This window comes from Sander vitreus, chromosome 11 (genome assembly GCF_031162955.1).
Source record: "Sander vitreus isolate 19-12246 chromosome 11, sanVit1, whole genome shotgun sequence".
Classification (NCBI taxonomy): Eukaryota; Metazoa; Chordata; class Actinopteri; order Perciformes; family Percidae; genus Sander; species Sander vitreus.
This window is the reverse complement of record NC_135865.1, coordinates 28,892,591-28,904,985: the sequence shown is the minus strand read 5'-3', so window position 1 is coordinate 28,904,985 and position 12,395 is coordinate 28,892,591. Positions and strand designations below refer to the sequence as shown.

General features: G+C 39.7%; 1 protein-coding gene across 1 annotated transcript; it reads right to left on the bottom strand.

Moving 5' to 3' along the window:
- Positions 1–3,965: 3,965 nt before the first annotated feature.
- Positions 3,966–10,889, bottom strand: fundc1 (FUN14 domain containing 1). The gene is given in 6 exon segments (XM_078262665.1): positions 3,966–4,100; positions 5,723–5,851; positions 7,215–7,290; positions 8,560–8,716; positions 10,815–10,851; positions 10,854–10,889. Coding segments are annotated over 6 exon segments (513 nt in total). The 3' UTR covers positions 3,966–4,022.
- Positions 10,890–12,395: the final 1,506 nt, after the last annotated feature.

Here is a 12,395-nt window from a genome sequence, read left to right as displayed (position 1 = left end):
AATGTTGGGATTTGTGGAATTTTTCCTTCCCCAGCTGTAGTATAGAAAGAAGGAAAAAAAAAAAAACAGTGGTGGAAGAAGTATTCAGATCCTTTACTTAAGTAAAAGTACTTATACAACACTGTAAAAATACTCTGTTACAAGTAAAAGTCCTGCATTGAAAATGTAACTTAAGTCTGTAAGTATCATCAGGAAAATGTAGTTAAAGTATTAAAAGTAAAAGTACTTAATGCAGAAAAAAACTCTGTCAATCAACTAAGTGTTTAATGGTCTAATCATTTCAGCTGGACTTGTGGGCCATTATATTGTTGGGTAGTTTAATTTATAATAAAACATCATATTTTATAAACTACATGTGCTTTGAGTGCAAAAATCTTAATTTGTAAAGTAACTAAAGCTGTGAGATGAATGTAATGGAGTAAAAAGTACAATATTTCTCCCTGAAATGTAAGTGACACGAAACTAAAAGACTCAGGTAAAGTACAAGTACCACAACATTTGTACTTAAGTACAGCACTTGAGTAAATGTACTTAGTTACATTCCACCACTGGAAACAGGTGTCTCTACTCAATTGTCAACCTTGATAGAATTATACATTTATGTGAAAAACATCCTGTAATATTGGTTTACTGAGGTATACAATCACTACATCAGCTATCTACCCACATAGCTACATTAAGGCAGCTCGTTAAATTGCTAAATACGTGTACATTTAGCTAGTTAGCTCAGGAGCTAGCATGCTACCTACAGTAACTGTAACGTTAAACCTAACGTTACCGAAGCTGACCTGACCAAACATTTGTGTGAAATAAACCAAATGTAGTAATCTTACTTGTTTATTAGGAGAATTCCCGGGTAGAAATGGTAACGCCATGGCTGTAATATTTAAAACAAGTCGATGTTATTTTTTTTCATTTAGCTGCTAAACATTTTCAACGGTTATTGGTTTCCACGGAAGCGTTATGTTTGGGTGCGTCTCTTAGCAACGTTCGTAACGGAGGGGAGGGGAAGGGGGGCGTATTGTTACGTCAAAATGAAAAACAAAAATAAGAAAGTGTGCAAAATATGAAAAAGAAGAAGGTTTTAATCTAAAACCCAAAGAATGTTTTGAATTAAGAATGTAAACTGCGCACCTGTGCTATTCATGGGCACCAAAGACGTATAGATATACATTAAATCATGTGTCCAAAGTCACGTTTTAAGTGTATCTTCACAAATTCTGACAATTTTTTTATTTTTTATTTAAAAATAATTTTTGGGGGACATGAAAGCAAAGGACCGTGGGTCGGATTCCAACCTGGGCCGCTGCCAAGGACTCAGCCTACATGGGGCGCACGCTCTACTGGGTGAGCTACAGGTCGCCCCACAAACTCCTCCTAAAGACCTTTTTACCACAAACTCAGGATGCAGGTATACGTTCATTTACTCTTTAATGAGGGGCACAGAAACATGTGGTACACTCTAAGTCAGGGGTGTCCAACTCATTTTCACTAAGGGCCACCCTGGACAAAGAAGATCACACGAAGGGCCAGACATGCTGTAATTGGGAAAAGTCAAATAGCTTTCACTGTATTGCTGCATGTTTTTATTTTTTGTCATTGTTGTTGCTTCCCCCCCCCAACCCTTTTGTCACTTTTTCCGACTTTTGTTGACATAAAGCTATACAAAAGTCAGAAAAAAAGTTCCTTATCCATCATAGTTTAACAAATCAAGCAAAACATACAGTGGTGTAGTCTACGTGATACGCAGGTATACGCAGTATACCCACTGAGAAAGCTCCAGGATTTCCATATACCCACTTAAAAATGCCCAATGACGCGCAACAACATACTTTCTATTATATTTTTGACATATTTTGAATTGTCATGTTATTTTCTTCTTCACATAGGCTAAATAAAAGGTATTTCCACCGTAAATTGGTGCATAAAAGTGTATCTGAATACAGGAAATGAAGTCGTTGATGCTCAAAACTTCCCTAGGGGAGGACACAAAGACCCCCCACTATGATATGGCCCCTCCCCCTAAGGCAGATTCTGGCATGCATATATATATATATATATTAAAATGACTCCGATTCCTAAACCGATTCTTGAAAAACTAAAAAAATGACATCAAAGATGTAATATGTCTACCAGCGATCACGTGCAGTGATTGGTTAATATGCTTTTACGTCCGTTATGATGAGCCCAGAGGGAACATATTGCATTTTATAAGCAGCCTACATTTACGGTATCTAGCTAACAGAAGACTACAAAGAAAGGGGGACATTTTTACGTCCGTTTCGGAGCAACAGAGGGAAAATATTTCAGTCGACACATTAAGTGGAACCGAAACGAGGAACCGAAATTTGCGTTCTTATCCGGTTCCTACCGGTTGCGTAGGAACCGGGTTTCGGTACCCAACACTAAAACCTAAGTTGATATGCGTGGCGTTTTTAAAACCTGCGAAGGGCCGGGTTTTGCCCTCGGGTCTCGAGTTCGACATATGTGCTCCAAGTGAAAGAAAAACCAAGCTTAGATAATAAACATAACATGTAATGCCTCTAAAAGGTCTAGAGTGAAAAGAGATTGTACCGTGTACCATTGTACATACATTATCATAAAATACATGAGAAACAAGTCAATGATTGTTATTTTTATTTGTTGATCAAACTTACATTGTAGACAAACCACAGCTTTCATTGCATTGATTTATTGCTACACAAAATATATTCAAAAATAGAGATGAGGGGGAGGCTGACGTAACCCATCTAACATGCCGCACCACTTAAAAAAGGCTTCTCAACCTCATATCCATTAGCACTTTAACCCTGAAGATGATTGATTACGATGTCTGGAATTAAAAGAATGTAGCAGTGGCACTGACGGAATAGTGTGGGCACCAGCGGTGGAAGAAGTATTCAGATCCTTTACTTCAGTAAAAGTACTAATAACACACTGTAAAAGTACTCGGTTACAAGTAAAAGTCCTGCATTGAAAATGTTACTTGTGTGTTTAATGGTCTGATCATCTCAGCTGGACTTGTAGGCCGTTATATTGTTGGCTAGTTTACTTTATAATAAAAAGATTTTATAAACTACATGTGTTCTGTGAGCAGTAATCTTAACGTGTAAAGTAACTAGTAACAGATGACTGTAGTGGAGTAAAAAGTACAATATTTCTCTGAAATGTAGCGGAGTAGAACGTGGCATGAAAAGACAAGACTCAAGTAAAAGTACAAGTACCTCAACATTTGTACTTAAGTACAGAACTGAAGTAAATGTACTTAGTTACATTCCACCACTGGTGGGCACCGCCTGCTGTTTGAGGCTATTTGAAAATGCTTGGCTTAATTGTGCGCGACAAGGCAGCGATTAACGATGCGTTCATTGATTGCGGTACAATGACAGTTTGGTAAAAAATAAATAAATAAAAACTTTCTGATGGTCTTTACGCTTTTTAAAAAAATAATTTTTGCATGTTTGGCCTGGAAAAGTGGAGTATTTTAAGAGGGTCATTCTGGTCTATGTCCAAGACGTCCCACATTATATCGACAGTGCTTGTAACGTGTGCAGAAGAAAGTAGACTCAACGATGTGCAGCGAATGTAGAAACCATAGAAATAGAATCAGAGTAGAACGGACATTGAGCTGTTTGGGTCATTTGACTAGTTCAGGAGAAACATGGCAACTGTTGATGTGGACGCAGTAGACAAAAGTCGCCTCTCCATGCTTCCTAACACTCCACTGCTCGATTGTCGCAAAACCTCACCTTATTGAGTCCGTAACTTTCCACAACTGTACTTATGTGTACATGTTATGTGTTGCTCTGACCATCCTGCTATGTTGATTTGACTGGGAATGTCCGTTCTACTCTCTCCATTTCTACCGTAGAAACGAGTCACTGTAAGCTAATTTGAAGTACGTCACCTGTTGTTAAAACACTTGAAAGCCCCTCCAGCAATGATTTTTCATGTTTCCCTATAGCTTTTCTTTCCCCCACGACATCAAAAGAATACAGAGTGTTTTTCATATTTGGCAGACCCTAAGACGCCAGGCCGAGCAGGAACCCTCCGATGAAACCACTAGTGACAACGATGTTCTTCTTCACAAACACTTGAGACTGAAAAAGACAGAAATACACACAGTCAGTACGTAAGTACATAAGTTACAATCACTTCCGGACTGACACTCATTCACACGGAAATGCAACATAGCTGAATTAACCTTTCAAGTTAATCATTTTCCCTTTCATTTTATGTACCACATTTTCAAAAAACAAAACAGGAACAAACCTGAGTCACACAAAAGGAAAGAAGGTGAAATGTTATTAAAGTCTTGTCAGCAAGAATTCAAAAAATAAATAGGTATAGGATGGCTGAAAAACCAGCACGTTTGACTCTTATTGATTCTGTAACCCAGTGTTTCTCAAATGGGGGTCCGTGTCCCCCTAGGGGTACTTTGGAGGACTACATGGGGCATTTGCAAAATGTTTTTCAGTTACAAGGCTGTAGTCTTTTGTTTTCCTACAAGTTTGTCGCTGTTGTTGAAGTTTGTCACCTTTTTTTGAAGGTTTTGTCCGTTTCGGAGCGACAGAGGGAAAATATTTCAGTCGACACGTTAAGTGGAACCAAAACGAGGAACCGAAATTTGCGTTCTAATCCAATCTGATTACTACCGGTTGTGTAGGAACCGGTTCAATAGTGGAACCAGGTTTCAGTACCCAACCCTACCAGCCGCACGGAGTAAGTTAGAAACAACATTGTTTTTTCAAGATTGATTTTTCCAATTTTGACTGTAATTTGTATCAATACTATCCTCGACGTTCCACTTCTGGGATTGCTCCGGTGCCGCAAGGAATTCCGCTGGATGCATGTCTTTTCGCCGATGTCCGTCCCCTTCCTCTGTCTCTGTGTTGGCGTTCTAACCTCCGGTGGATTTGTGAGGACTGTGGTTAACTGCTCCTCAGATCTCTGCAGGGTAAATCCAGACAGCTAGCTAGACTATCTGTCCAATCTGAGTTTTCTGTTGCACGACTAAAACTACTTTTGAACGTACACATGTTCCACCAAAACAAGTTCCTTCCTGAGACTATTTTGCAGAGGCACCGTGGCTCCGTCCCAAGACGATTGTGATTGGTTTAAAGAAATGCCAATAAACCAGAGCACGTTTTTCTCCCATCCAGGAATGCTGTGTGGGCTAGTCAGACCCTCCTCCACAGCGCTGTGGAGGAAGGTCTGGCAATGCGAGACTATGGACTATGTCAATACTGACAGGACACATGGGGGAGGAGAGAGAGGTATAAAGGTAATTTATTGTCACATACAGATACATACATGTAGTGAAATTCATTCTCTGCTCATTCTCAGTGTCTTGATCAACTGCACTGACTGGAGAAGCTAGTACGTGTTTTTTGATGGTGGGGGAAACCGGCGCACCCGGAGGAAACCCACGCAAACACGGGGCGAACATACAAACTCCACACAGAAAGGCCCGGAACGACCTGGATTCGAACCCAGAACCTTCTTGCTGTGAGGCCACAGTGCTACAGCTAACCATTGGGCCACCATGCTGCGTTAGCAACGTACGACATGCAATTTGGGTCTCGAAATCAAACAAGGGACGTTGGGGTTATATGGCAAGCGGTTTGACCACAAGAAGGTACCAAATGTATGTTATTTCTTCAAGACTGAGAGAAGTTCTGATTGCCCTCTGTGTGAAAATGAAAACACACAAAAATCTTACCTTTTCAAAAAATGTGTTTATTTCTGGGCCTGCTTGATTGGTGCCCTTCTTTAATTGCTTCTTAGCTTTGTTGACATCCTTCTCTACTCTCTTCCAGTCCACTTGGATATAGCCACTATTGTTAGCTATCTGGAGAAAGAGTCGGGCAAGATAAACATAGATGAGGCACATTCATATTTTGGTTTTTTATTCTTTTGACAGGCTTAAGGTCCTCGCACACTGAAAATAAACACGACCTCACGTTGTGTCAATCGTGTTTACACACTTGCCTCCGAAAATTACGTCAGTCAAAAAAGTCTTTGGAGCAGGTTGAATTTTCTGTGTTTTTTTTTCGTGCGTTTTGAGAAGAAGGCATGAGCCTATTCAGAAATTCAGCACAGAGAGACGCTGGCATGTTATCAGTTCATAACTCGGAGAGTCTTCTGTCAACATGTCGGACGGTAATATCCAGGAGGATGACGAGGACAATGGAAGAGGGGAATGTGAGACCACAGACAGAAAAAGGAGAGCAACAGTGTAGTGATGGAGAGAGAGAGAGAGAGAGAGAGAGAGAGAGAGAGAGAGAGAGAGAGAGAGAGAGAGAGAGAGAGAGAGAGAGAGAGAGAGAGAGAGAGAGAGAGACAGAGAGAGAGAGAGAGAGAGAGAGAGAGAGAGAGACAGAGAGAGAGAGAAAGAGAGAGAGCGAGTGAAAGAGAGAGAGAGAGTGAAAGAGAGAGAGAGAGGGACAGAGAGAGAGAGAGAGACAGAGAGAGAGAGAGAGACAGAGAGAGGGGCGCAACTCTTTCAGGTAGCTGCGGTGCCAAACGCAACAAGACGCAGACATAGAAGACTAGCAAGGAAAACCTTTCTGTGAACGGAGAGAAGCGAGGGCTGAGGTGTGGGAGAAGGAGAGAGAGGCAGAGCGACAGCAGTGTCGCATTTTGTATTGTTTTTGCAAAGAATTTCGCAACGGATTAATACGCATGGGAAAATATCTAACTGATTATTTTGACTGATATTGCGATATGATTCATGACGCAACCAGAAGCGACTGTTCAGTCTAAACAACGTGGCGGCTTCCACGGATGAGATGAGCGTAGCTATCGCGCAAGTTTTATCAGAATTAGAACGTATTCCTTCGTTGAAAGAAGAGCAAAAAAACGGCACTGGAGGCTTTTCTCGGAGGAAAAGATGTTTTTGCTCTTCTCCCGACTGGTTTCAGCAAGCGTTTGATATATCGTTGCTCTGATTGGTTGATTTGGCCCGTCTATCACCAACATAGGTGGTGATAGACGGATGGTTTATCCAATCAGCTAACCAGTATTTTCGCCCCTTCCCAAAAGTTCTCCAACAGAAAGTTCCCAGATGGATATGCCGAGCAAATCCATCTGGCGGAGTCAGGTTAGGTTTTTAGGAAGACAGATACGAAAAAAAACGAATTCGGAAATTTCGGACTCAGTGTGCGAGGACCTTTAGCCCTTTAACCCTTTTATGCCTCGTGATGTAACAATACCTGCAACAGCAGAAGACCTCCGCCTACAGATGTAGCAGCAACTTTCCCAACCTTCTGGAAGAGATATCCTGCACACCTAACATTAAATCAAGACAAAGCACAACAGTTAATCTAGCATAAATAATGACTTCAACAGCCTTTAAATAGACATTCTGTATTAACCATATGTACTCTCACACTACCTATACCTTCATACTGTGCCTACATATGCAACAGTATCTATACTGATCCCTATTGTTAACCGGTTTATGTTTTGCATTCTGCACTCAACCCATTCGGCCTCGTTTTTCTTAAGCTAAACAGCTATGTTTCTTTCTTACTTGTGTTTAATATGTTTGTTTGTGTATGTATGCACCATTACCAAGGCAAATTCCACGTAGGTGTTAACGCTGATTCTGATATTTTTAGAATCCATACTGATAACCTCATGCTGGCGTGGTATATCTTTTGGATTTGCACCTTATTGTTATCTTAGACTTTTATATTTGCACTCTTCCCACTTTGTATCAATCAGTGCTATATTAACGCATACCTGATGTAGCCTAGTATCATCATTTCATTACTGCTGTTACGGCTTTGCATGGTTGAGCGGTGTTAGAAGATGGGTTAGGTCTATGTTACTTGGATGTGTTCTGATGTTTGCATGGCTTCTTATACTGAAGGTGGATACTGTTTGATGCGTAGCTGTGCTGGGGTTTTAATGCTTCCTGTGGCACTGCATGGCAAACTGAGAAAGCTTTTCTGTTGTTTTAGCTGTCTGTATGGTGTCTTGTTGACTTCTGTCTGTGTAGTTTAATCTGTACTAATGTCTCGTTGACTTCTGTCTGTATAGATTAACCTGCACTAATATCTTGCTGCTTCCTGTTGCTCTGGTCTAAAATCAGCTGGCCAAAGGACTACAGTTGAAAATTAGCCGGCTGGCTAACACTGGCACATTTACAGAAATGTTGATTAATGTGTGTTGTCCTTTATAAATAAAGAAACAGAAAATAAAGAAACAGAAGGTTTGCATGACAATGAATAGGCCCCAAACTTTCAAGTATGCCTAAGAAATTGTTTGGTATGATACCCCAACTGCACAATTATTAAATTGAAGGTTAGAAAGCTTTTCTTAACTGATAAAAAAAAAAAAGGGGATTTGTCTTACTAAGTTTCAGTAAAACATCAGCAGTATGCTGATGGGGTACTTCATAGTAGCTCAAGGCATCCATTCAGACAGGAAGTACAGTTATGATATACGTAAAACAAATGTTTTGTTATATTAAATCATATAAAGGCCATAGAAAACTAACTCAACGAGAAGCACCTGAAGGCAGGACAATGTGTTACTAATGAGAATATTTACCATCCACTCACTCCCCCTATGGCTAGCTGTGTTGCCACAGAGTATTTCTCCGCTAAGGGGCCGGAGTTTTTTCCGAAAAGGCGGTTCCACCATCGCTGACGTTTGGCATATTCTGTCAGGTCCACGACCTTGTCGTAAATCTCATCTACAATCTCCTCTACATGGAAAAAAAAAAAACGTCAGCATACATTAGCAACATAGTATGGAAGCCCATTTCTGCCAATGTGAGGAATAAAGATCCTGTAAGTCATTAACATGAGAAACATTCTCAAAATAATGACTTAAAATGTCAAAATAATGAAAAACTGTGCTAGTAGCGATAAACCAAAGTGAGCTCCCCCAACAGTCATTCTGAACAGGGAGCACTCGGTCATATATTACTCGCTGTGCTCCGACACGTCTAGCACGTCTAGGCTATATCTATTAGGGCTGCACAATATTTTGGTTTTTTATCGTCACTGCGATATCAACTGCCGCAACAAAAACACATCGCAAAAGGCTGACACATCGCAGAAGACACTCTGAGATTTTGTGTTGGTTGAAAGAAAATATCAGCAGAAAACTGCACACTAAAATGTAAATATCATTGGGTTTTTTTTTTAGTGGTGCCTTTTATATTCAATTATATGTTAAATTTGTTCAATGAAAGAATGTTTTAAATTCAACAAGCAATTTGTTGTATTTTAGCAGAAAACTGAAAGCAGCAGGAAGGCAGAACTCAGTACACCTTGAACATCTGTTTATTTATCGCAAGTAATATCGTTATCGCAGTATTTACAACGTTATCGCATATTTTCCTCATATCTTACAGCGCTACTATCATAGACAGTATATAATGGACCAACAGACCCCGTGTGTCTGGACGGAGACCAGTGAAGGACATTAGAAGCTCTTTCCCGGTGATGGCTGAGCGTTACTGAGCAGCCTCCAACTGAGCTTGAAGACGTAGATGTGACGTGAGCAACCTGTCTGAAAGTTGGAAGTCTTCTGGTAGCTGTGCCAAGAGAAATCTCAATCATTCCCAATCTAGCAGAGACGGAGAGCGTAGGTATATGTAAGGAGATAACATAGACACAGGCTCATTATTGATCACTAAAATGATAGTTATAATGGAAGTCCAAACTGCCTGAAAGCTTCTCCTGTACTATACGGTAACTCCTCTACTATGAGACAGGAAGTCTCGTGGTTATGACACAATCGTTAGCCTATTTTTATAAAAACGTCTGCTACGGAGCCATAACGTGAGCTACAAGGTAATGGAGCCTTATATACATTGTCGTGTTTCTTTAGAAATAAACAACGGACAAATACAGTCTTTAAACACTTCAGATGTAAAGTTATTCGCTGTCAAAGTGACGTCAAAATGAATGGGAGTCAATAGGATGCTAACGGCGGGTGATCATTTGGTAGCATCAAAATGGCGCCATAGCAGGTCCGAGCTCTGAAGCGAAGCTAACCCCCTTGCCTACTATCTACCTGCACCTTCTCCATTTTTTCTTGTCGTTATGTTGTTTTGGAAACAACAGGTCTCGCTACTCAGCTTCTCATTGGTCAGCTGTCAAAAAAAAGTGCTTGTTGTAGGGCGTCTTTTTCAGAAAAGTTGAACTTTTTTCTTAAAAAAAATACGCTCCGAGCTGCACAGAAAAACATTGGTGGCGGTGTTTAAAAAAAGAAAAGTGCTCAGGACTTTTTTGAAAACACGTTTACTTCATAGGTTTATAATGTAAAAGACGCTGGCAGCTTAAAAAAAAAAAGACACAAAGTGTGAACATTGCCTTGGTTATTATTTTGAGATACTTTCTCATTATTATGAGATACTAAGTCATTCTTTTGAGAAAGTTTCTCCTTATAATGACATACAGGCTCTTGTTTTTTTCCATCACATTGGCAGAGATGGGCTTCCATAAAGAAGGGATGCCATGCAGTAGTGACTGGCTAAAAACATAGACTGTTAAAAAAGAATACTAAGTTAATCAGTCTACCGCAGGTCTAGCTGTTAGAGACTTAACACATTTCGAACGCTATACTGCCGTAACTTGGTAACAAACATTACGTTAGCAACGCACACGTAAAGCTAAGCGACAGTTAAAAAGTTAGCTTTAAACGCTACGTCTTAAGACATCGGGGTATCGGCGGTTTTAAAGATACACACATGTGACATAAAAGTTTAAAAACGCGCCTCGTGTGTATTAAAGCTCAGAATAGCTGGTGTCTCGGCTCAGACAGAAATGTAATTAGTTTATAGGCCTACTTACCCTTGTCGCGGTTCGCCATTTTGCAGTGAGCTGGGCTGGTCTGTCCTCAGATGCCTGCTGCACGTCCGGCGTCATTTGAATAATTTTGACAGCCTAAGTAAAAGAAACCGAGACATGAGTCATAATAATAATAATTATTATTATTATTGTTATTATAATAGGAACACAAAGTGTAAGCATGGGTATTATTATTATTTATTAAAAAAATAAAACAAGAAAAAACATCTAGGCCTACTAATACTTCTAACAAACAAATGTAAATGCATAAAATAGGCTTATATTATATATATTATATATTCTAAAAGTCTGTCTGTCTGTCTGTCTATCTATCTATCCATCTGTCTGTCTCTCTAATTATATATCTAGCCTAATTATCTGTCTGTCCATCTGTCTATCTAATTATATATCTGTCTATTTATCTATCTGTCTATTTATCTGTCCGTCCGTCCGTCCGTCTATCTGTCTGTCTATCTAATTATATATTTATCTATCTGTCTATTTATCTGTCCGTCCGTCCGTCCGTCTATCTGTCTGTCTATCTAATTATCTGTCTGTCTATCTATCTATCTATCTATCTATCTGTCTGTCTGTCTGTCTGTCTATCTATCTGTCTATCTAATTATATATCTGTCTGTCTATTTATCTATCTGTCTATCTGTCCGTCCGTCCGTCTGTCTGTCTATTTATCTATCTGTCTGTCTGTCTGTCTGTCTAATTATGGACACTGGACAGCCAAAGGTTTTCCCACTTAAGTGAGGCAATGGGCATTATCATTAGCAGAAGAAATTAATGATTGCATGAATTCCGATCAACAAAACTGTTGATCAAAACTGACTTGTATCAGGAAGGTAGTTCTGTCAGAGGGATAGCTCCTGCTAAATAAAGCTAATAAAGCTGTAGAGTTACTTTAAGTCCATTCTAAGTGGGAAAGGCTATGAAAAACATGATCCATCAAATGATACAACAAATGAGTAGCCTGTACATTTACACTGTTTTGCCTGTTCTAATACATACATCCTACCTGACAGAAATATCTACTTTTATCACAGCATACAGTATGTAGCCTACTTCTGATTGTAAGTTTGGGGGAAAAAAGGGATTCTGAGGTGGTTGAAAGAATTGGTGACCCCTTAACAAAAGCAAATTAACTGTTGCTGGTACATTTTTCCCCTTACAGAATCTTAAATATACATTTTGTTGTCCATTGTACTTCCTTCCCAACATACATTGTGTTGATGTAGATGTCTGGGGCAATGTTGTTGTTTCGTGGTGTATTTTTCAATGGCTGCTGTCACTGAACCTGTCACTGAACCAGAGTCATATAAAGACATTATATTGAGAGATTGTTAGTGGAGTTTGCTGGCTGATTATGTTCAATTACTCAGGTAATTAAACTTCAGTTACCTAGACACAAAGATTCACATTCATTTTTAAGTAAATGCCACAAGTAGGCTATGACTTAGCTTCTTGTTTGGAACTGTCATCAGAACATGTAACACGATAATATAAGGCCTAATAGTGTATAGAGTAACTGGTTCGTGTACAGTGGACGAGGGAGCTAAACAAAATACTAGCTGTCTG